Source organism: Heptranchias perlo, chromosome 31 (assembly GCF_035084215.1).
Source record: "Heptranchias perlo isolate sHepPer1 chromosome 31, sHepPer1.hap1, whole genome shotgun sequence".
NCBI classification, from domain to species: domain Eukaryota; kingdom Metazoa; phylum Chordata; class Chondrichthyes; order Hexanchiformes; family Hexanchidae; genus Heptranchias; species Heptranchias perlo.
In genome coordinates, this window is record NC_090355.1 from 26480388 (window position 1) to 26505665 (window position 25278).

General features: G+C 40.6%; 1 protein-coding gene across 1 annotated transcript in view; it reads left to right on the forward strand.

The window, feature by feature from the left end:
- ddx31 (DEAD (Asp-Glu-Ala-Asp) box polypeptide 31) overlaps window positions 1–25278 on the forward strand; it is a 78133-nt gene that overhangs the window by 9152 nt on the left and 43703 nt on the right. Inside the window, exons 7-16 of the mRNA XM_067969781.1 lie at window positions 2145–2189; window positions 3258–3299; window positions 5018–5082; window positions 6230–6349; window positions 7005–7111; window positions 8004–8236; window positions 8878–9054; window positions 12380–12439; window positions 19658–19708; window positions 24623–24762. Of these exons, the coding sequence (XP_067825882.1) occupies window positions 2145–2189; window positions 3258–3299; window positions 5018–5082; window positions 6230–6349; window positions 7005–7111; window positions 8004–8236; window positions 8878–9054; window positions 12380–12439; window positions 19658–19708; window positions 24623–24762 (1040 nt within the window). The remainder of the gene's footprint in view (window positions 1–2144; window positions 2190–3257; window positions 3300–5017; window positions 5083–6229; window positions 6350–7004; window positions 7112–8003; window positions 8237–8877; window positions 9055–12379; window positions 12440–19657; window positions 19709–24622; window positions 24763–25278) is intronic.

Consider the following 25278-nt stretch of genomic DNA (forward strand, 5'->3'; position numbering starts at 1 on the left):
TTTCACAAGTTAGCTAGTGTGTGAGACAGTAAAGGCTGACAGAACTGCATGAGAGTTGATGCCGCAAGCTGAAATGTTGAAACAGTAACGTTTTAACTGAACTGCACTGCCTCTTTTTTGCAGTTTATAATTGCTTGTTCCTTTCTTCTCTCTCCTGCTCTATATCTAACATATCAGTGTAAAAATGTAGTAAAGTAGCTTAATTTAATGACTATTTCTCTGAAGCCAGTTATGATTTAATCAGTAAGGAAGTTGCAGTGATATTTAGTGTCATTGTGAAAGAATGCAATCATTCCATTGTAGAACAAAGATTATCAAAGAGACTAAATAAAATTGACATGTCCTGTGATCTAAAGCTGGTTAACATCAGTAATGGTGCTTTTTTAGAATTGTTAGCGCTCTTGAAAGCAATGACAATGTTTAACTGCTAGCGGCCCATTTCTCATCTGAAAAACAGGCAGCCAGCAATTAAAAATCGGGTTGGGGGGGCACCTAAGCTGCTCCATTAGTGCCCACGACTCACCTGATGCAGCTGTCAGGCGGGCCTGTAAATGGGCGAGCAGCCCACCCACTTGGAATAGGCAGAAGGCTGCTTAAATATTCAAATCGGGGTTGTAGGACCGTGATTGCAATTTCCAGGTACAAATGGATCTAGCCACTTCTTATCAGGCGGTGATCGGCCTGACCAGTGGCCCTTAAAGGGACCGAAGGATTCTGCTCAAAAAAACAGCCAGGGAGCTTGTAAAAAGAATTTTTGGTGCACCCAGGAGGAGCAGGAGATTTCCTGCCCTCCCAGAATTGGTGAGTTGCAGCAGCGCGTCCACTTGGCAGTCGCAGCTCGTTGCAGGTATGTTAATGAGGCCGGGGCCTCAAAATGGCGCGGGCCTTATGCTGGCACGAATCTGGGGGGCGGATCAACGGGGATGATTTTCAAGACAATCTTGAGTCTGTCTTGATGTGATTGGTCCACGTGACACTACTGACCATTCAGATTCAGCTAGATCCCCAGACGAATACCAGAGGCAGCCATATTTTAATTCTCTACATTTTATTTTTAGTTTTCCTTTTTTAAAATTCATTTTAATGTTCTTCCCTCTCCTTTTTTCTCCCTAGCAACTATGTCATGTCATGCTCAACCTCTCAACTCTTGCCAACTAAGACCTCCTCTTCTCCGAGAACAGCAGTATGCTGGGGTCCCAGCCTTAGCCACTATATCCAACATGATCTCTGTGCTCCAGCTGATCCCATCCTGACCTCTCCCTCTAATCTGACACCAATCCAACCTGGTGCCTTCCTGTTTGTTTGACCCAAAGCGACATGTGCTTTAGCAGCCAGTCTACAACTATCGCTCCCCAGCCTGAAAACTTCCTCTCCTGCCCTGTTCCCCAATGCTCAGAACCTGTGACACTGCATGAGATTCCTGTACTTATATAAAAATGTTTGAAAGAAAATACTCTTTTTTTCCCCCAAAAGACTCATGTTTTCAACCCTCTGTATAATTTAAATATAATTTTAATATATTCCTATGCTGCAGTATCAATTTGAATTGGCCCCTGCCCTGGATTAGGGCATAGAGCTGTTAAGGCACGTGATGATAGAACACTGATATATAACATCTTAAAACTTGATGGGTATTACAGAGCTGGTTGTACACCAAGAATGGCTGCACATTAAAAGGCTCATCTGGTTATGCAAAGAAGAATCTATTTAGTTCTTCACATAGCCCTTAGTAGGTAATATGGACTAAACCTTTCTAATGTCTAATTTTGGTAAACTTTTTTTTTGGTCCGTAACATCAATTGTTGATTAGTAGTTAGTAAATTTCAGTCTTCCTAACACACCTATTTTTTTCAGGGTTGTGTGTGTTTTGTTTTCCCTCCTCTGGCTGAGAGCTCGCAGATGGAGATGCGATAAAGCAATCTGGGCTGACTCCCTTTTTTTTTAAAAAGGGATTTCATCTGGTCAAGAACTGTTTTTCTCTTGGTGGGACAGCTGAAACCTGGAGCTCCTTCTGTACATGGAATCAACGAACATTTTGTAGTGGAAAAGTAAATTGTCCATTGCATCCTCCACCAAAAAAATACTTCTTGTGGGGAAATAATGATACTCAATCCCTTAAATATTCTCTCGTTTTTGTTTCATAGCGCAGTCATGGACCATATGCTGTGGTCGTCGTTCCAACCAGAGAGGTACGTTTTTCCAAAAAAGATGTAAAATTTATAAATAGTTTGCATTTAAATTTACTTGGGGGTGAAATACTTTTATGTTTTAGTTATCCTCTCTCTGCATCAAATACTACTAGGTCAAGTATAGCATGCACCTGCTATATCGCAATGCTAGCTTTACTCTACCCAGCAGGAAGCCTGACCCCTAACCTCCGAACAGCACCCTAATGCACTACTGTGAACTGTTCCACCTCTTGCATCTGCCTGAGTGAGATTGCCAAATACTGGGCAGTTTTGAGCTGAGAGACTGCACCCACCAGGAACTGACTTCAGGTTCACATTGGGCCTTCACAGCCAACAGTGAGGGAAGTTTTACATGCCCTGTTATGTCTTTGTATGCCAGAAGGATGGTCTACTAACTCCCTTGCCCCTCCCCCCAGCGCCCATTTGTATATTTTATCTTCTCAGAGCCCCTTTCGTTTTCCCCATACGATATGCATTTTCTTAGCTGAGAGGGTGGGCAGGGGACCTGGTCTCAGGCCTCTGTTGCTCACTTACCATCAACAAGAAGATTTATAAGAGTGAACTGGAATGAGTTGCTCTGCAATATTTTTCTTTCTCCCCAATCTCAGCATCAGGGAGAAAGAAAAATATTCTCCTTTGCACCTTTCTATTTGCACCTCCCCCTAGAAATCCTATTTATTTTATGGAATATATGGATTGAGATAAACGTCTCCTCTATTAAGGGACTGTCCATAGGTTTTAAAATGACTTGTCTGAAAAGCTGTATGGCTTAGTGAAATGACATTTTGATTGGCAGTTGAGATGTATTTTACTGTATGTATAGTGTAAAAAGAAATCCAACTAAGATCTTTAAAAGCTACCATTTAGATACATTATCAGTGTAATGTTGGAAGTAGCCTGCAGTGACCTGACCTTGAGTGACTGATGCTGTAACTAGGTGTAAAATGAGCAATTCTTTGTTGTCCAGTGCTCAACAAGAATAAACATGCACGCATTAAAGAAAAGTAGGATGCAATTTGCATATTCAGAAAAATTAAATGTTAATATTTTGTTTATTCTGTCCGTCAGTTGGCCTTGCAAAGCTTTGTTACCATACAGACATTGCTCAAGGTAAGTGCACATCTCATCGGGAATGAGAACTAATATATGCACATTCCTTTCCAAATTGACTTAGTTGGAAATTTTCTTCACGAAATGACTCATACCATGACCTGGTTATGTAGCAATTAAGATTTAGCGTTTTAGAAAGCACCAGGGTGAGGGGGGAAAGAGAAAAGGGAGTCATCTGTCATTTCAGGTATATGTTGTAGATTGTTTTTCTCACCTATCTCCATACTAAGCCCATCTCCACCTACTTGCTTTTGAAGTTTTATTAGAGACCATAAGCTGACTGCACTTGAATTCAGCCACACCTGTGAAGTATCATTGGCTGGTGTTACAGGTGAATCATCCTACAAAAGTGGATAATAGGCAAAGAAAATCTGTTCTTGTCCAACTTTACATTATTGTTCTTCTACAATCATCATGTTACGATTTATCTCTTCGTTTATCTGGTTAATCGACTGTGTCTTTATTGATGTAATAAGGTCATTTTCAGTGCCCATGGAAAAACATATGGCAACAGTAATTCATAGAAACAGCCACGAAGGATGGCACCATCATTATTGCAATAAGAGATAGATAATTTTATACTGACTCCATTCTAGTTCTGTTGCTTTGACTCTTGTCAGATGATAAGCTGTAGAGATCATCAGTGTGATAATTGTAACAATTGCAACTCCCCCTATGACTTAATAGAAAAATGTACTACCCAACTGGGTACTTAGCCATCAGACCACCAAAGTTTCAAGTTTGATTCATGGGCTATTTGGCTTGGGGCATTATTAATTGACTTCAGAACCCTCCACCCAGAGTTATGGAGGGGAAACAGGTTACTTCCCAGTGCCCCAAAATGGAAAGTTTTGTGTGTTTACATCAGATGAGAAAAGATCAGTCCCAGCTGTAGTGCCTGATGACACTCACTATCTAGGCTCACTTGTGAAGGATGGACTTTGGTGAATGGCCTCTGGAGTCTGTCGAACCCTATCCTACCAAGAATCAGTGTCCTCGAGAGGAATGGAGAAAATTGGTGGGGTGGGGGGAGGCAACAGGATTTAGAAACCTAGAACCATATAAGTTTACTGCACAGGAGGCCATTCAGCCCATCATGTCTGTGCTAGAGCAATCCAAAACTAATCTCACTGCCCCATGTTTTCTCATTAGCTCTGTAACGTCCTCTGATTCAAATATTGATCCAGTTTTCCCTGAAAATATGCAATAGTCAACCACTCACTGCAGCAAAGCAATCTGTGCCCAACAACCTCCTGTGTAAGGACATTTCTTCTAACCTCTCCTCATGCTCAGTGACAACATTAATTTGATGACCCTTCATTACAATCTCCCCAACCAGAGGAAATGGTCTTTCCCTATTCACCCTTATCAAAACCCTTCATAATTTTAAAAACCTCTATTAAACCTCCACCTTAACCTTTGCTGCTCCAGTAGTAATCGTCCCAGTAGCTCAAGTCTGTTTTCATAACTTTTCCATCCCTTGCATCATCCTAGTGAATCTACGCTGCATGCTCTATTTGGGTCTAATGGCCTTTCCTTAATATGGCAGACATTGGTCTAGCTGTGGCTTAACCAATGTCTGTAACAATTTATCATTACTTCTTTACTTCTGTGCCCCATTAATAAACCAGTGAAGCGGACAAAAAACAATCGTACAGTTCATGCTCTTATTTGACTTCTTATTTGAGCAGTTACAGCAATTTCTTTTTACTTAATAGCCATTTACATGGATTGTACCAGGAGTGCTGATGGGAGGAGAAAAACGAAAATCTGAGAAAGCCAGGTATGTCTCGCCTGATCGGTGAAGTGAATAGAGAAAGCAAAACAAACATGAAATTGCTGAGTAAAGCACAGCTTTCTTATCTTATTAGGAAGGTGTTGATGGAAAAATGAGAACAGTAACTAGTGTGTCTCCACTAGTTATTTGAGTTAACTATTTGCACATTTTATTCCTGTCCATGTTTAGCAGTATTAATAGAAATAGAGAAATTTGTAGAATTAAAGGAACAGCTGCTTGTATTATTTGTAGTAAATGTGCTAGATTTTGCCCCCTCTTTATAACGCTTTGTGTGTTGTAACCCTGCCATGGGACTGCTGGAATGGGGTTGCCAACTTTTTCTTTTGAGGCTCATTTTGTTGCTCTGTTATTGGACATTCACAATAGCACCCCGTTAAAATGAACAAAATTGTTGGCCTTGTGAGGTGTGCTGTAATGATACTGGAGCATCAAAAACTGCAACCTTAAGATACTTGAGGAAAGCAGTACCACAGAGTAAAAAGAGCAAATTGATAATTTATTGGCATTTTGAAGATTTATCTTCCATATAGAAAATAACTCCTTTTTTTCAAGTAAGTGGCTTCTTTATGGAATGAGTTAAGCATGAGAGTACAATATTATCCATTATGTATGTCAAAGTGTACATGTGCGTATGTAATATGAAATTGTGCTACGTTGCTGTGTCAGAATATTGTTGCATTTCAATTTGTAGGAGGTGTGCTATCAGTTGGAGTCCTTTCTTAAATTCAAAAGATTGTGGGTTTAAGCCCCATTCCAATGACATTTCAGTGCAGTGCTGAGGGATTGCAGCATTGTCAAACATGCTGTCCTTCAAATGAGATGTTACACCCTGGCTCTGTCTGCCAGTTCCAGTGATCCAGGTGGACGTTAAAGATCCCACAGCGCTATTTGAAGAAAATCAAAACATTCTCCCCGCGTCCTCCTCAACGTTCCTCTCTCAACAGCATTCAAAACAGATTAACTGGTTATTCTCATTGTTGTTTGTAGGACCTTGCCATGTGCAAAATAGCTGCTGATTTTGCCTATATATCAGTCACAGCATTTCAAAGTAATTCACTGTGTGCAGTGCTTCGAGAAGTTTCTGAGGCTATATAAATGCAAATTTCTCAAGATTTGTGGTTTCTTGTTCTAGGTTACGTAAAGGTATAAATATTCTTGTATCGACTCCAGGGCGACTGGTGGACCACATAAAAAACACAAAGAATATTTGTTTTGCCCGTGTACAATGGCTTGTTATTGATGAAGCTGACAGGTAAATGAGTGTATGCATGTACTTCAATAGAGGTAGGCAAGTTTTTGCTAACTCATAGCTGAGTGAGGTTTGAGATTTTGTGTTAAAACTAAAATTGGGTTTAAAATTCTCTCTCTTTCATCTCCATCATGCACGATTCCTTGTCTGAAATGGTGGCTAAGAGACCTAATACCAGCCCTGTATTCCCTGTCGCGAGGAGATTTGTCAAGTTGTGTTCTTAGATTGGGAGCAGCATCTGAATCCCTTTCTTTCTTTCTGCTGCCTGTAACATTAAGCGATAGCAGGAATAACCTGTCTGCTAATGTTTGCCACGGTAGAACTATGCAGCTAAAGTTTAAAAAAATTAAACTTCTGTAGTAATGTTTTACAACCACTAGATGTCTCTATTGTACTTTACAGTGCATCACCACAACAAACTTGAGAAACATTTTCTGGAGTGGGGGGTAACCTAATTATGTAAATTGAACTCAGGCAGGTTGTGAACTAATTTTCACTCATGATGTGTTGAATTTATAGGTCTTACTTGCAGTCTTAACTAATGTCTGAGTACCATTGGGTTCCATCCAACATCATGTCATTTAATATTTTACTGAGACCACAAAAAAATTTCTTATAAATAACATTATTTATAATGTGTTTTTCTCCCTGCGAACAGATTGCTGGACCTGGGTTTTGAAAAGGATATCACTGTGATACTGAATGCTCTAAACGCAGCACATGAGAAACGGCAAAACGTTCTCCTCTCTGCCACCCTAACAGATGGTAAGGCTTTGGTTCCTGATGAATAAATATATCACTTTTTTTAAAACGGGGTTTCTATTCTGCTGTTGTACAGCCATTAAAATACTAGATGCTAGCTTCTGTCCCAGGACTGCTTGAAATTTGAATCTGCCATCCACATGTTATGAATTTCGCTTCCTTCATTGTCACTGGGCCAAAATCCTGGAAATCTCTACCTAACAGCACTGTGGGAGTACCTTCACCACACGGACTGCAGTGGTTCAAGAAGAAGGCTCAACACCACCTTCTCAAGGGCAACTAGAGATGGGCAATAAATGCTGACCTTGGTAACGACTCCCATATCCCCAGAATGAATTAAAAAAAAAACATTTCACTTGTCTTTGGGACCTGCCAGATGGATTGCAGAGCCTTTTTGGTCTTGCACTTTCCTGTACTTTTCTATATATTGCCATTGTGGTACGCACTAACAGGTAATGGGTAGTGTATGATGAAATCTATTAAAATGTTGTATTTGTTTAGTTTGTGCATGACTAGGATCTGGACTCTTTATAACTCAACCCTCTGATGCTAGGAATCAGTCTTTTGGCTCTGCACAGTACTGTTGGTTTTAAAAGCTTTAGTTAAACCAGAATTAATGACTACATTAATTAACTCTTTTAATAAAAATCAGAGCTGAAGTTAAATGAAAGTTATCGGAATATAATTATTTTCTGCTCGAGGCTGCTATTGTTTTTAGGACCATTTTTTTCAGGCACTGTGCAACACCCCAAGTCATTATTTTGCCTCCTAGCACTCAATTCAAGAATATTATTTGGAAGACTTAATGGAATTGTGCACATCACAGAGAATCTAAAATTCAGATGAACATTTTCTTTTGATTTTTTTTTCTAAATGCTCTGTGTTTCTACTCCAGGAGTGAATCGATTAGCTGGGATCAGTTTAAAAGAGCCAGTCACTATACACATCACAGAGACAAATCAGTGCAAGCCTGCATTTGAGACAAAAGGAATGAAGACACAGCAAGAGAATATCAAGAAAGATTCAGAATGCTATTCAATTCCAGAACAACTTCAACAGTTTATGGTGCTGGTTCCCAGCAAACTGCGACTAGTTACGCTTTCAGCATTTATACTCCAAAAATGCAAAGTAAGAAATGACGCAGAATACAGTAGTGTTGTGATTATGTTACTGGACTAGTAATTCAGAGGCTTGGACTAAGTTCAAATGCCATGATAGTTTGAGAATTTGAATTCAGTTGGAGGATGGGCATCAAAAAGAGAATCCTTGTAGGAACAGGAGTAGGATATTGAGCCTGTTCAATCGTTCAATTAGATCGTGGCTGATCTGTATCTTAACTCCATCTGCCCACCTTGATTCCATAACCCTTAATACCCTTGCCTAACAAAAATACCAATCTCAGTTTGGAAATTTTCAATTGACTTGGACACAACAGCTTTTTGGGGGAGAGAGTTCCAGATTTCCACTACTTTGAGTGAAGAAGTGCTTTCTGACATCACCCCTGAACGGCCTAGCTCTAAATTTAAGGTTATGCCCCTTTTGTTCTGGACTCCCCCACCAGAGGAAAAGGATTCCATTAATTTTGTCCAGTTTAACACAGAATAAGCTTAGACTCAATCCCAAGGTGGTTCCTCCTAAGAACAAAAGACCATTCAGTGTCGCATTTCCTTGTGCAGTATTTCTACTTATTACATTTGTGAATGATTGGTGGGAACTACTTTTATTTCAAACCCTGCCACATGTCTGATATTTTTTTCAATTCTTTACAGTTTGAAAAAAACCAGAAAATTATCATATTTTTCTCCAGTTGCGAGTCTGTGGAATTTCACTACACCCTTTTCACAAACGCCCTTACTTCATATTCCGACAACAAGGAGCTAAAACAATTACCTTTCTCAGCTTGTAAGATGCTGTTTCTGCGATTGCATGGGAACATGGAACAGGAGGTGAGTGTGCTTTTATTTGTGCGTTGAGGCTTGAAGAAACTGACACCTGACATGAGGAAATGATTTTCCATTGCCTCCTTTGATCCCCACTCTCCAACACCACTCACTAACCCTGGCAGTTTCCGCAACCTCTGCCTGGGCTACTCTTGAAACAGCTGCTAAGGGGTGTGCAGGAGTGCCATGGTTGATTCTACTATTTATCACCCAGACTGCGTGGGTGAGATCAGAAACTCTCTGTGTGGGGAACTGCAGGGAAGAAGCATCATGGTGCAGCATGCAATGTGCATCAGCAGGTCGCCAGACAGCCATTGGATCTCACTTAAATGGTTGCAGAAAATCCCCAGTTGATGAGATTCACTGGTTCTTGGCGAGGCTGTTAGATGGAAAGCCTTGGAGTATTGCAGAGCTCTGTCTCTGGCAGGTGAAGAAAATCATGGTGGGAGGAGGGGGATGTGGAATCATCCTATCCCACAAGACAAGAGTTTTATTTTTAAGTTGCCATTAGTGCTGCAGCCTGTGTAAGATGCTATAGTATAACTTTAAACTGTGGCATACAACCTTTCTAGATGCAGCCTGAGACATTTCTATTTCATCTGTGCTCTGAGGACCAGATTCTTTGGCAGCATTTATAGCATTATCATTTGGAAAAACTCAAATGGTTGCTTATGAATGTGGCTGCCTATGGACAATTACATTTTTTTTAAAAAACACAAATGTTCCAGGTATTCTGATTGCTACAGCATTTCAAATCCTGAGATTTCCAATGAGGAAACATAATTAGTCAATGGTTAGGATTTTAACTTGTTAGTGAGTCAAATCGACAATGTAAGGGAGGAAGGGAAAACTGGCTGGAGAATGGTTCATTCCTGCATTACTGGAACACAACCACCCTACCTCTGTGATTGAGGAAGATGGTGTGGATATGGAGAAAGAAGTAGTTGTTTTTTTAAGGAAAACAAACCTGCTGTGACAGTTTGATACCCATTGTAGCTATTGCACTTCAAGAGTCAGTACAGGCCGGGTACGAAGGCCGCACACACCCTGACCAGCTGTTACCTAGCAAAACAAAGATTAAGTGGATGGGTGTCAGGGGAGGAATTTTAATGTTTATTACCCTGAGTATAATTAGTGCATTATGTCTTCAAATTAGAGCTTCAATGGAGCTAAATAGCATACCCCATATGGTACTGCTGAGTGGATGCACTGCTGCATTTCAGATACAGTGAGATTCCTCTTACTGTCATTGTCTGTTGTCACTTGCTGCTTATCGTTACTTATTCTAATTTGTCCATTCAATATATCCCCATTATCAGAAAATGTCACTGTAATTTCCATGCATTGGCCTTTTTTCTCCCAGACCATTTTCGTGCATGTTAAAAATGCACGTTTTATCATTTTCTTATTCCAGTAATCAGATGAAAGTGTTTACGACTTTGTTGAAATGGGGACTGTGATTCAGTCTCCCACAATTTACCAGGTGACTTTATTTCAGAATGGTTCATTTGTATTATTGTATTGGGAAACCCACAATAAGTCTAAGCTACTGTGCAATTTTTTTTATTCGTTCCTGGGATGTGGGCGTTGCTGGCGAGGCCGGCATTTATTGCCCATCCCTAATTGCCCTTGAGAGCCGCCGCCGTCGCCTTGAACTGCTGCAGTCTGAGTAGTGAAGGTTCTCCCACAGTGTTGTTAGGAAGGGAGTTCCAGGATTTTGACCCAGTGACGACGAAGGAACGGCGATATATTTCCAAGTCGGGATGGTGTGTGACTTGGAGGGGAACGTGCAGGTGGTGTTGTTCCCATGTGCCTGCTGCTCTTGTCCTTCTAGGTGGTAGAGGTTGCAGGTTTGGGAGGTGCTGTCGAAGAAGCCTTGGCGAGTTGCTGCAGTGCATCCTGTGGATGGTACACACTGCAGCCACAGTATGCCGGTGGTGAAGGGAGTGAATGTTTAGGGTGGTGGATGGGGTGCCAATCAAGCGGGCTGCTTTGTCCTGGATGGTATCGAGCTTCGTGAGCGTTGTTGGAGCTGCACTCATCCAGGCAAGTGGAGAGTATTCCATCACACTCCTGACTTGTGCCTTGTAGATGGTGGAAAGGCTTTGGGGAGTCAGGAGGTGAGTCACTCGCAGCAGAATAACCCAGCCTCTGACCTGCTCTTGTAGCCACAGTATTAATGTGGCTGGTCCAGTTAAGTTTCTGGTCAATGGTGACCCCCAGGATGTTGATGGTGGGGGATTCGGCGCTGGTAATGCCATTGAATGTCATGGGGAGATGGTTAGACACTCTCTTGTTGGAGATGGTCATTGTCTGGCGCAGATGTTACTTGCCACTTTATCAGCCCAAGCCTGGATGTTGTACAGGTCTTGCTGCATGCGGGCTCGCACTGCTTCATTATTTGAGGGGTTGCGAATGGAACTGAACACTGTGCAATCATCAGCGAACATCCCCATTTCTGACCTTATGATGAAAGGAAGGTCATTGATGAAGCAGCTGAAGATGGTTGGGCCTAGGACATTGTCCTGAGGAACACCTGCAGCAATGTCCTGGGGCTGAGACGATTGGCCTCCAACAACCACTACCATCTTGCTTTGTGCTAGGTATGTCTCCAGCCACTGGAGAGTTTTCCCCCTGATTCCCATTGACTTCAATTTTACTAGGGCTCCTTGGTGCCACACTCGGTCAAATGCTGCCTTGATGTCGAGGGCAGTCACTCTCAAATCACCTCTGGAATTCAGCTCTTTTGTCCATGTTTGGACCAAGGCAGTAATGAGGTCTGGAGCCGAGTGGTCCTGGCGGAAACCAAACTGAGCATCGGTAAGCAGTTTATTGGTGAGTAAGTGCCGCTTGATAGCACTGTCGACGACACCTTCCATCACTTTGCTGATGATTGAGAGTAGACTGATGGGACGGTAATTGGCCGGATTGGATTTGTCCTGCTTTTTGTGGACAGGACATACCTGGGCAATTTTCCACATTGTCGGGTAGATGCCAGTGTTGTAGCTGTACTGGAACAGCTTGGCTAGAGGCGCGGCTAGTTCTGGAGCACAAGTCTTCAGCACTACAACCGGGATGTTGGGGCCCATAGCCTTTGCTGTATCCAGTGCACTCAACCATTTCTTGATATCACGTGGAGTGAATCGAATTGAATGAAGACTAGCTTCTGTGATGGTGGGGATATTGGGAGGAGGCCGAGATGGATCATCCACTTGGCACTTCTGCTGATGATGGTTGTTGGGGCTGAATGTTGGTGATGAGTATAGGAATGCACTATATACTATTGCACACTCAGATTATGGTAATAGTGTCTGCTGCTTTTATCTTGCAGGCACGGAAGCAAGTTTTTCTGGAGTTTTCGCAATCAAAAATGGGTGTCCTTCTTTGCACAGTAAGTACACCTCTGAAAAGAATGGAGAAACTCTAATTCTTTAGATTATTTTTGACTGGGTAAGTGAAAATCATTCTTCTAGTGGCCTATACAAAATAAAGCTAATTATAGCTTTCAAAATAACGAGTTAAACCCTTGGTTGCATAATTAAGAAAAAAAAACTCAGACAGATTGGCTGATGCAGTTGGTATGGATACACAAAACAAAATTGCCCATAATTTATCACCAAAATTGGCAATCACACTGCCATAAGTCCATTAGGATGTTTAGTGAGAGAAGTGGACAAATTCACACTGGTGGGGTAGGGAATACAGGGAAGCACTGTGACTCTGCACAATATAGTTCATTCAGTGTCATGCTTTGGGACTTATGTGAAAGCTGTGAGAGGTGCTGTGAGTTTTTTTCTGTCTTGATTTCCTTTTCTGTCTTGATTTTCTTTTCTTTTTTACTTGGTTCTCCAATTGTAGGAAACAATTGGAGAACAACGCTATATTTATTGTCCTGGGAAGGTGGTGGGGGTAATGGTTTTTAAAATGGTACATCAGAGGGTTTTCAGGAGTTAACCAATTTAACCCCCCAGCCCATATGTTTTTAAATAAAACACCTAAAAACATATTCTGCCCTCTCAAGTAAATGTTGAAATTACTTTTATTAACTGGAATTTACATTTTTGTATTTTTTGGAATAAAATATAAACCTCACTAAGCAATTTTTTAAATGTCAAAGTTACTATTGTGCCACAAAGCCAAAAAGTTCAACCAGCACTAGATAGGTTACATTTTCTACCAGAGATTAACTGGTCATTATCACATTGCTGTTTTTAAGAGCTTGCTGTGCGCAAATTGGCTACCACGTATCCTACATTACAACAGTGACTACACTTCAAAAGTACTACATTGATTGTAAAGCGCTTCGGGACATCCTGAGGCTGTGAAAGGCGCTATATAAATGCAAATCTTCCTTTCTATTTGGGGTTTGATAATCTAAATTCCTGCTCAGATCAGAGAATTTCCAGTATGCCTGCCAGCCAGCTTTGGGGACAACATAAATATAGTTTCATTGTATTCCATTTTTTTTAAACTATGGATTAACTTAATTTATTTAACTCGGTGGTTTCTATCCACCATGTAAATGATGTATAATACATTATACCCCATACTAAGCCATGAAGTAAGGAGCTAGCAGTGTATTTTATTGACTTACGAGTTAAACTAATAGCAATGAGATGAAGTATAGCCCTAAGTTCTGGATTTCCTAATGAGGTAGCAACCTGTATGGGTATAATTAATGATGGGTCCACAAGATTGTAGTTATGACTAGATACTGGAAAATCTTTACCATAGCCCACGTGAAACTTTTTGTTTTATTTGTTCTTGGGATATGGGTGTCGTTGGCAAGGCCATCATTTATTAACCATCCCTAGTTGCCCTTGAGAAGGTGATGATGGGCTTCTTCTTAGGATGGCTAGTCCCACATAGTAAGGGTGCATTTACTTTGCAGATGCCAGTTTGGGATTGTTAGCTCCAGATTAAGTTGCAGTCAGGCAGAACCCTGTTCACACTGCTTGGCTGCTGCCTGGCTAGTTAGAACAGTTAAAACATTTAATGTTTAGAGAGCAGAGAAGGGAGAATCTCTGATTTTTTTCAATATTTAAGTTGTGGTCAGGTAGATTTAAAAAGTGCCCAGAGAATTCAGTAATCTCACTGAGCAATTTATAAATTAGGTTTGACGCCATTCTGAATTTACACTCCATACGATGTTAAACCAAAGCTAGCCCCTCCAGGGTGTCTCACTCCACTTCACTCTGGAGTGAGATCGGATCCTGACTCCAGGCTTGCACTACAAGTTTAGCATTGGTCTCAAGTTGCTTCACACCGATGCTAAACCGGTGGCCTAAATTTTCTGATCAGCGTTGTGTTCAAAATCTAGTGTAAATGCATCCTAAGACAGCTCTGCTATGAAATCACCCACTTTTCATAGCACTTCAGTATGGAACTCTTTTCTTTAAGGACTTAGAGTGAAGCCTAAAAAGTGGTCATTTATATATGCAAATTGGTGTTATCAGCAAGAGTAAATTACTGGGTATCCCAGTTTAGTGCTTGTGTAGCACTATTGGAATTAAAGGAAAACGTGCGTGAGTAGCACTCAGCAGTTCCAAGGGTTGTCTGCTGTAGACCTCATTTTTTTTCTCTCACCCAATCCCCACAACCTGCGACCATTTAGTCAACTCACTACCACATGCTATGGTGACATTACACACCTGCTGCTTCCAGTGCTACTTAGGTCGGATTGCACTTAGATTTAAAAATGGCTCTTTATTTTAACGGTTCTAAATATTACATTGAGGTAAGTTTTCACAGGTGGATGGACTGGCTTAACAAAGACACACAGAAAAGAAAACTGCAAGTGCTGGAAATGTGAAATGAAAATACTTAGATCAGCAGATAAAAAGAGAAACAGCAGGTTCATTTTGAAGTGTAGGCCCTTCATCATAACTTTTTTTATATCAGAGAATTGACAGTTAAAAATTGTAATGCTCCAGAGGCCAAATTTATTTTCAGGATCAATGACGAAGATAACTGAAAATTTGTTTCCACAGAGGTAAATTAAACTTAAATTTTCTATGAATTCAACTAATAATTTCTATCTTGGCTGTAGAATTAATCGATGGTTGAAGTTTGGAACTGTTAGTGGTAAATTGTCACTCAAAGGTTTAAGAAATGTCGAAGTGTGTATTTATAATCGCACGTTCAGTCATTTCTGTAATTCGAGGGCTGATAGATTAGTGTAAAACTTGAGAACCGCCATCATTATTTATTATATCTGAGACTTAAATATGAAAAACTAAACAATAGAGAGTAAGGACTGACTGAAAGGACTGACTGAAAGCTTCTAGATATCACAACCTGGTGGGAATCTGTGGTGGGAATGTGCTTAAAAGTTACGGTCCGTTATTTTCACATTCTGATCGTTTATTTACTCTGGAACGTTGTGCTAAAACCCTTTTCTGTGAATTGACCACATTGGCAGCAACAGAGAAAGTTAAAGGGGAGTTGTAACCATCACTGCCAGGGCAGTAAACTGGCAGAGTAATCATCCACCCATTATAGAACTCACCCAGTACCACCCAAGCGGTGAAGGGAGTAATTAAGCCCTCTATGTTCGTAGAATCTTATAGCATAGAAGGAGGCCATTCTGCCCTTCTTGTCTCTGCTGGCTCTTTGAAAGAGCTATCCAATTAGTTCCACTCCCCTGCTCTTTCCCCATAGCCCTGCAAATGTTTCCTTTTCAAGTATATATCCAATTCCCTTTTGAAAGTTACTATTGAATCTGCTTCCACCACCCTTTCAGGCAGTGCATTCCAGATCATAACAACCCACTGCATTAAAAAAAAATTCTTCTCATCTCCCCCTTGGTTCTTTTGCCAATTATCTTAAAAGGGTGAAGAAAAGAGATTTTGTACCCTCACTTAAAATTAAAACAATCAGGAATATTTGTGTGATGTCAGCTGACAATAGTATTTATGTTTCTCTTTCATTGTTACAGATTGATGTCAGTTGCCGGAAATCATGAGGTCCATTTTCTCATGGGTGATAGGTCTTTAGTAAACCATAATTTTACTGAAGGTATAATAAAGGCAGATGTCCAGAGTGCTAGTTTTTGTAGAATTAGACTAGCCCAAAACCTTGGAAAACTTTCATTCCATTACATTTTGAATAGTTCTGCAGCTCCTTCCAAAGTTTGGCGAGACTATAAAAGATAAAATAGCTTAAATTCTTTAAAACAACGCTGCTAAAAAATGTAAAGAATAAGCTAATCTTGTATATTAAAAAATGTGTTCTTGATTTGTTTTTAAGTGAGGATACAAAATCTCTTTTCTTCAACCTTTTTTTCCACACCGGTATCACCAGGCCACTCACCTCCTGCAGCCAGGAGGGAAGGTGGCTGACTTGTTTCCGAACCTGCACTAACCATGCTCTTCATCTGCTTGCTAGAAGGCACGTGATGGTAACCTGGTGACCTCCCTTTATGGGAGGGTTGCAGGCCTTTGCTTGGCATCTCCCAACACAGCATGGCTTTCATCGAAAACTCAGTGGAATAATGGGGTTGTATTTGCAGGTCTCGTCTCCTTAGCACTTAGTAAGGTCATGCTTTGTAAATTTAAGACTATCCATGCACTAACTTCATTCTGTTCTGTTCTGCCTTTCTGCTTGTTTTGAACTAATTGCACTCGTATAATAAAGAGACAGGTGTCTTGTCCACTTAGAACTAGAAATGACCAAGCTGCTGCTGTCAGGTATTAACCTGAGCCGTGTGTTGGATTGTTTTGGCTCTCCTTGCTACTGCTTAGGCTGCAGAAGGTGGCATTCTGCACTCCAAAGGTGGCAGATGCTGATCTCTAAACGTGTGAATCTTGACTATTTCCACCCACCGAAAAAGTGTAAATTACAGCTATCGGGAGTAATTAGCGCTGATAAACCCTTCCGAGCTCATCCTGTTTGTAATGACGCACTCCTTCAAGGCAAGCTGTCACCAAAGAAACAACACTGAGTAAAGAGCACAGGGTATTACTGTGTAGGGTTTTACTTTGCCTTTCACGCTTAATCTAGTTAGTACGTTTCAAGTTTCAGCACAAGGTTTTATGTTGTGTAATTTTTCAGGTACCTAGTAAAAATATTTTAAGTCTATAAATTTATGAAAATGTGCAGCTTAAAAGCAAAAGCTATGCTGAGCCATCCCTCTGCATAACATTCTATGATACATTATCATCCCTGCTACAATATGCACTGTTGAGGTTCCCTGTAAAACACCTGAACATTAAGATTTTTTTTTGGAGATTCTAAGACTTGCATAAATGTACACAACTTTGAATAGCTTCCTTTATGTATATATGTTTTTACCTGTGGATTTTCATATATTTATAGACTTTTTTTTGCTCGGCATCAGAAAAATTAAACAAGATAATATCTTATAACTTATAATGGTTTATGGCTGCAAATATATTGCCGTAACCAGATTAAATACAAACGGTAAAACAAAACCCTGTTAAGATAAGGGGGGGTGGTTGCGCGTGTGCTTGTGCACAGAGTGCTGCAAGAGTGTTAACTTTTGACCTTGACGTACAAAAGTACTGAAGTGTATTAAAAGGCTTTGTACGTTTGGTCACTTTTGTAACCTGAAGTTTATCAGTGTTGCCTTTTTTGCTGGAAAATTGTATTGTTTCATATCCTTGAAATTAAATTTTTATTTAAAAGTTGGGACTCATATATTGTAGTGGTGTACCATGGCGTGGCAGAATATGGGCCCATGCCCACAATTCCCCATGTGGTGAGTTCTGAGCTGGGCTGTACCAGCAAGGACCATTAAATTATAACCACTGAATAACATTGTGACCAGAACAGATGACCCAAGTAAACTTTCAGCATGAGCTTAATCCAGCTTGGTGCATGTCACTTCGATTAACCCCTGACAGCACTCAGTGCTGGTTACTGCCAGACTGTCCCTTTCCATCTAACACAGCGATCAGTAAATAATACAAAATTTAAAATGCTGAAATTCCTCTTATCAATAACCATTCAGTCCAATACCTAAACCAGTCTCTTCAGTCCTCTCTCAGTTCTGAAACTGTAACAGATCCACACTGAGAAACCCACCGGCACACTGATCTTCCCCTGTAACAGCCCAACACACACCCCATTCACTTTGTAGAATCTTAAGTGTTTCCTCACAATTCCAAACACGTATATCCTCCCCCCTCGCTTGTACTTTTGTTTGGCAGCCTGTAGATGGGCCACTGCTAATGCTGCTAGAGGGTGTGCAAGAGTGTTGCATTTTGACCTGTCCTTTAGTTTTCCCTCCTTCTCTAGGACAATGCAGAATAGTTCATCAGAGTGCATTATTTATTTATTAAACTAAATGCTTATTTACACTTATTGATTGGTACTAATTTGAAGCCCATTTCTGGCATGGGTACCAGAGAAAATCTCCTTTGATCTTATTTTGTGTATGTGTTCTCCTGGTGATAGTGTTACAGTGAGAACCAGAGGAAGGTGGATATTCCCTTCCCCTCCATTTCTCTTTTCCCCCATCCCCACCCGTTACAAATTGCCCTTTCAGTGAACTTAATACCATAGGCACTATTACCTCTTGAACTGTATACGTTTCCATTCACCCGTTGCTCTCTGTCCTAGTGACCTGTTCAAGCAAAATTGTTGGAATAATGCCACAAAGTTGATTTTAGGGCTGTGCTGTGGGTGTGAGTGAGTCCACAAAGAACTGGAATGAAATTAACCAAATTGTTTGACTTTCTATTCTTCACTTCTGTGGGGGAAGGGACCTTCATCTCCTTTCTCTGGGATGGATTCAATTTTTTGCTCCTACATGGCAGGATGATGTTTAAACAGTGCTTCCTGTGTCGGTTTTGCATTGCATATGTGACCCACAAAACCCAAATTTAATGGAGCTTGCAGCAGTTAAACTTCAATCAGCTAATGCACATTTACAAATAACCTTTAATGATGCTTTAATTGTTTGTTTAAATCTCTATGCAGATTCCCCATTTTTAATGAAAAATTTCCCAGCTTGAGGTCAAAAAGCTGCAGTTCATTTTGGATTTATTCCTAGAAATGCAGCCTTGCCTCAGTCAAGCCTGCTCACATTAAAATGTTACACAGATTTTTAATTACATATAATATTGTCTGTGTAATTGTTCATTTGGACCCTGTTCTTTTTGGTAATGGTACAGTTTTAGAAAAGGTCATTCATATGAATTGTGTGCACCTAGGACTGAAGAGCTAACCTAAGATGCCAGTTTCCTCTGGTTTCAAGCAGTTGTAGGCGCTTCTGACAGCTTTAACTCCCTCTTATTCCTTCACTGATAGCACGATACAATCTGTCGCCTGGACGACGGGGGCCACTACCCTGCTGCTGGCTTTCTGCAAAAGGCAATAATGACTTTTGGCAGGATGGTGGGATGACAGTGGCAAAATGGTGGCCCCTCCTAGTGAATCGTTAGGTTCCCTCTCCCCATTAGCTTGCTCGCTTTGCAAGCTTCTGCACCAAATAAATGAGTCATTTGAATCCAACTGACAAGCTGGCACCGATTGCCCTGCGGTCCATCTGTACTTTCAGGCATCATGTAGCCTACCAAGTGGCATGCTGGGGTCTTGTCTCAGCACCATGTAATCTTCTATTCTGTCTGTCTTTTTCCTCTGAAAGGACGTAGCAGCACGTGGGCTGGACCTGCCAGAAGTCACGTGGATTGTTCAGGTAAGAGTCAGTTCTTAAGAGGCTTACAGCCTTGCTTCATAAAGTACATCGTGATTTATAAGCACTGTGTATTTGTCAAATGATCCTTGATCCACTCTCTTTGTTGTACGTTAGTCGTTTATTTACTCATTTTTTATTTTTCTGTGAGATAAAGGGCCGGTGGTATTTTACTTTTTAAAGTAACATCACTAACAGATATTTTTGTGCTTTCGGTTACGCAAAGGTTCTTCCCAAACAAAATCTACCGAGATTTTTTTCTTCATTCGAGCTAATTCATTTCAAAATTTGAAGTAATGATTGGGGGGAATAAACACCGGCCTTTATGCTATACCATCCCACTCTCTATTCGAAGGCCTTTGCCAGTGGCACTTTGCAAACAGCTTAAGCCAGTGTCAGCTTGGCTCAATTGATAGCAATCTATTATGAGTTCAAGCCCCCACTCAAAGATTTCAGTGCAGGATTGTCATTGGTGGCATCTTTCGGGTGTTATACTGAGGCCCCATCTATCTGCTCCAGTGATCCAAGTGGATGTTCCAGTGACCAGTTCTTTCCTGAGGGCAAGCCTGATCTCTGCTTCATGCCATCCTGTAATGGTACAGCCGAGATTGAAATTTGACACATTTTAAAATCATGAGTATGAAGCCACATCGTGTCGGGGAACTGGAAGGTATTCAAGGTAACATCTCTGTTCATGAAGGCAGATGAGTAAACTGGATAACCAAAGCCTAGTTACTCTAATGGCAGTTGTGGGCAAACTCTTAGAATCCATAATTCAAGGTAAAATTACTGAGCATTTGAACATGCATAGATTAATCAAGTGTTGTCACACAGATTTGTTAAAGGCAAGTGGTGTTTGACCAGGTTAATTGTTTTAATGAAGAAGTAGCTGATTGGATAGTTAAAAGAAATGCATTAGAAGTGGTCTATATGGTTTTTCAGAAGACATACAATATGGTGTATCACAAAAGGCGTGTTAAAAAAATTCATGTGCATTAGGGAAATTTAGCATGAATAAGAAATTCTTTCTGGACAAGAAACAAAGGGTTAGGATTAATGGGTGTCGCTTGGAGTGGAGAAGGAGTGGAAATTGTGCACCCCAGGAATCACTGTTGGATCCACTTTTGTTCTATGTATAGGAAACACCATATCTAAATTTGCTGACAACACAAAAGTTAGGGTTTAGGCAAACAGTGAAGATGATTATAAAAGACTTAAAGAAAACATACAGGTTAGTGGAATGGGCAGACAGGTGGCTGATGCAATTTAATATGGAGAAATGTGAGGTAGTACATCTTTGAAGCCTTCTAGGAGGTTACTAGATGTATACACTAAATGGAAAGATGCTGAAGGGAGTGAATGAACCTCGAGGGTTCAGATACATGATACTCTGCAAATACATGTAGATAAAGCCATAAAAAGGCCAATAGTATTTTGGGGTTAAGTAGGGGCATAGAATACAAGACTAAAGAGGTAATAAATTTGTACAAAGCAATGTTTAGGCCCAAGTTAGGGCACTGTGCACAGTTTTGGGTGCCCTGTTATAGAATGGAAAATAAAGCCATACAGTGTGGATTCACCAAGATGAGGAAAACCAAAGTTATGAGCAGAGGCTTGAGATACTGGAACTATTTCTAACAGAGCAGGAAAGGATAAGAGGAGATTTAATGCTGAGAGTGAAGAGAGAGGTTAGGAGATATTTCTTTGCGCATAGGGTTGTTGGAATATGAAGTGATTTGCCAACGGTAGTAGCTGAGATAGAGACCATTGCATCCTTTAAGAGCAAAATGAATAAATATTTGAAGTAGAGGAGATACAAGGATATGAGGAGAGTGCAGGGCCGGGGGATTAATTTTGGATTGCTCTAGCAAAAAGCTGTCACAGACACAAAGGATTGAATGGCCTTCTCCTGTGCTGTAAGCTTCTGTGCTTTGCAACACTACAGTGTATTGAAGAACCATTGTGCTGCCTTATAGGGAGTTTAGATTTGTATGGGGTTGACTGAATTTAAACACAGCAAAAGTTTTGAGTTTGGAGTGAACTTCATTGGTTTATTGTCTTCCCAAACAAAGTGATATTTGGCTGCATGCTCTGAGGTATTGCCTTTTCAGATTGGGTGTTAAACTCAAGTTGTGCATTCCCAATGAGCTTGAAGGCAGGGATTCTGCAGAACTAAATGTCATAGTGGGAGTGGTAATGAACTCCACAACTGAATTTCCCAAGAAACTCAGTACCTTCCCACCTTCCCTGCCACATAAATGAGATCTAGTATCATATTGTACTCCACATTTTCCAAGAACTGAACAATGAACTTGGACTGTAATTGCAATCCAGGAGACTGGCTATAATATCCCTTGCAGGGAACCCCGTGGCCCCGTGGTTGGAGGTATAGGAACTTTACACAGGCTCAGGGGCACTGTCCGCTGAAGGTGACCTTTAGGGAGTAATTATTTGCCTTCACAAATAAGCACTTAGAACTACAACAGCTTGACAACTTGGCCAGGATGTCGAAACCTGTCCGAGGTGTAAGATGCGTGGGCTATTTTGGGTCTGTTTCACTGGCTTCAGCCACAGTTTAACTGTGACATCGCTGTCTCTTGTTGCCATGGAGATGAATGGCAATCCTGCAACCTTGGCATATGTATGCATATTTTTTTTCCCTTCAATGACAAACATGTTTTTATTTAATGGTCATATTAGCAACCTTGCAAATCTTGTGAGGAACACATTTTAACTCCATATTGAAATCCTTCCATGTCTTTCTTAGTCATAGAGCAGTCAAAGCAGTATTGTACCTACACTTCAACAGCGGGATTTAGCTATGGTTTTAACCTGGGAAATAGTTATCATGCACAGTATACCTACTATTTAGTTGTATTCTGAGCTCTGCATATGTGTGTTGTGTTTTAATATGTGGGAGTCTTTTATACACTTACTTCTGCAGTGCCCTTCTCAATTGAAATTGACAGCTGCAATTGTCATAGTGTTTGATTCACAAAAATCCTACCAAAACCAAAATGGCCAAACCAATTGTTCTGTTTTTAAAATAAAAATTGATATTGTTGAATTCCAATATTTTTTTTTACACTGTTGAAATAGCGTTAACATGCTGATGAGGCATCCAAGATGTGTATATTCTTCTATGAATATGTGGACAAGTTGTTTAATCTTCATTTAGATGATCATGTTAACAAGATTAGCAATGGTCCATTTTCTTGCTAATCTTGCTGAACTGCTCCCATTCGCTCAGTGATTTGCACGGAAGCTGAAATGGTAGTGAGGAGCTGCTCAGATAGATCACAATATCCTCACCAAGCTTCATAATGAAAATCATTGATGTAGACCATGGATGAAATAGCATTTTTAAAAATTGTTTCTTAAAAGCAAACTAATTTCATTTTCTTTTAAATCCTCACCCGGATCCAGACTATGCTTACATTCTTCGTTGATCTGTTTTTTTGGAGTAGCCAGGTTTCCTGGTGCAGGAGGTAGTAACACTTGTCAATGTCAGACTGTAATGGAGATAACCATTGCTGTCTGATGTCACTTGTGGGAGACGTGAGAATTTGGGTGTTGGACTCCCCCAAGCAATTCAGACTATCTTCCAATGTAGTGTAATTTCAAAATAAGAATAAGTGACCCTGAAATACAGTGTTGACGCTCCAGCAACCTTGGTTGAAAACCAGGCCCACTAGCGGCATGGTGTCATACAACCCAGGAGGGAAACTTAGCATGTTACACCTCCATCCTGTACCAGCTGGCCCCTCATCAACCCTCACCACTGCTGTCCCTTCATCAACAGTGCTTAATGCCTTATTATCTCCTTCCGCCTCAGCATCATTATGGTTTTCTCCTATAGTTGGTATAGAATCTGTGACAGTACCTGCTTCATATAAGGATAATGGTAATTGGTGCTCAGTTGTGTGTTGCTTTTCAGCTTGTCTGGTTAACCACTGGATTCTCCTTTCACTGAAGAAACCCAATGGACATTGAGTGTCTAAGCATAATTATCTATTTTAGTATTATTATAATTTAAGCATGATTAGCTGAATGAACATGTTGATATAATAATATGCAGATCATAGAATACATGATAAATATATAAATTGATTGTTCTGTGCACCCCTCCAATCTCCAAGTCCCAATACCTTCCAGACTGTCTCGATTGCTACCTCACATGGCATCAGTTTCTTCATGTAATAGATTTAATCTTTTTCTTTCAGTGACATAAATAAACTTGTTCATCCTTTTCTTATTTGGGGATTTGCTGGTCAATTGAAATTTGTGAGATGGAGATCAAAGGATTTTTGTTAGGTAAGAGTATCGAGGGATATGGAGCGAAGATGGGTAAATGGAATTGAGGCGCAGATCAGCTGTGATCTAATTGAATGGCAGAACAGACTTGAGGGGCTGAATGGCCTACTCCTATTCCTATGGTCTTCTCGCCAAATATCCCGGCCCCACAAAGGAAAGAAAAAAACTTACCCTGAATGGCCTCTTCTGCTTCCGATCCTTTTCTGATTGGGTTCACCTGGCAAGATTGCCACAGTGGCTTCCCCACTCAAGTCAGAATTAAAATAGCAGTAGCGGCCTGTTGATGTCATCGGACTCAGCCGGCTTTAGACAAGTGCCTTTTCTGCATGTCTAGAAGAGTACCTTAAGATCGAAGACTAGGCTAGGATCCAGGGGGCAGGTATGTCAACTGGTCGATTTTAACTGCCTACATGCCTGTTTTTCGCCAGGCAGATAGGGTTAAAATCGACCCTCATAAGTTTTGTGATTCTGTTAGCGAGTCAGAAATTGAGTTGAAAATCAGGCATTTCTCCCATTTTTTGGAAAGCGGAAAATCTAACCCCACTGAGCAGCCTTGGAGCGAATTGAATTAAAAATCAATTTATTTTTTTCTCCTTTTTTCAGTATAATGCTCCGACCTCGCCTGCAGAATATGTTCACAGAGTGGGACGGACAGCCCGGATTGGTTCTGTTGGAAACAGTCTCCTTTTTCTCACACCCTCTGAAGCAGCATATGCACATGCCCTTGTGTCTCACCAAATCAGGTCAGTCATATCAAAAAGGAACAAAGAATTTTTTTCTGAAGTTACAGTACAGATTTATTCAACTTTTAATTATTTAAAGTCCTGTTATTGAAATTAAAGTTTTTCTGGTACATTTACTTCAGCATTGCAAAGTTGTACTTGTCGGCTGTCTGGTAGCTAGCACCCTAGAATACTCAGATTGTGGTGTGTATTCATTTAAAGCAGTGTATACTTTAGTTTGAAAGCCTTATAGAACAATTCAATTACAATTCAAATCAACTGTCTGTCTGTTGAAACCCACCCAAATAGACAGTGCTGGAATAGCTCTGTGTCAATTAAAATAATAGTTGAAATGAGGCTGTATGCTCTTGCATGTAATAAATCTTTGGATATTGCTTCACAGCTATGGAAGAAATCTCAAGACACCCTCCTTTTTGCTCAATTTATGTTTTGGTTAATTTTCAAAGGTGTGTTGGGAAATAGAGCACTTTCACTTTGGCACTGGTGTCCATGTCAAGTGTTGACTTTAGGCACAAC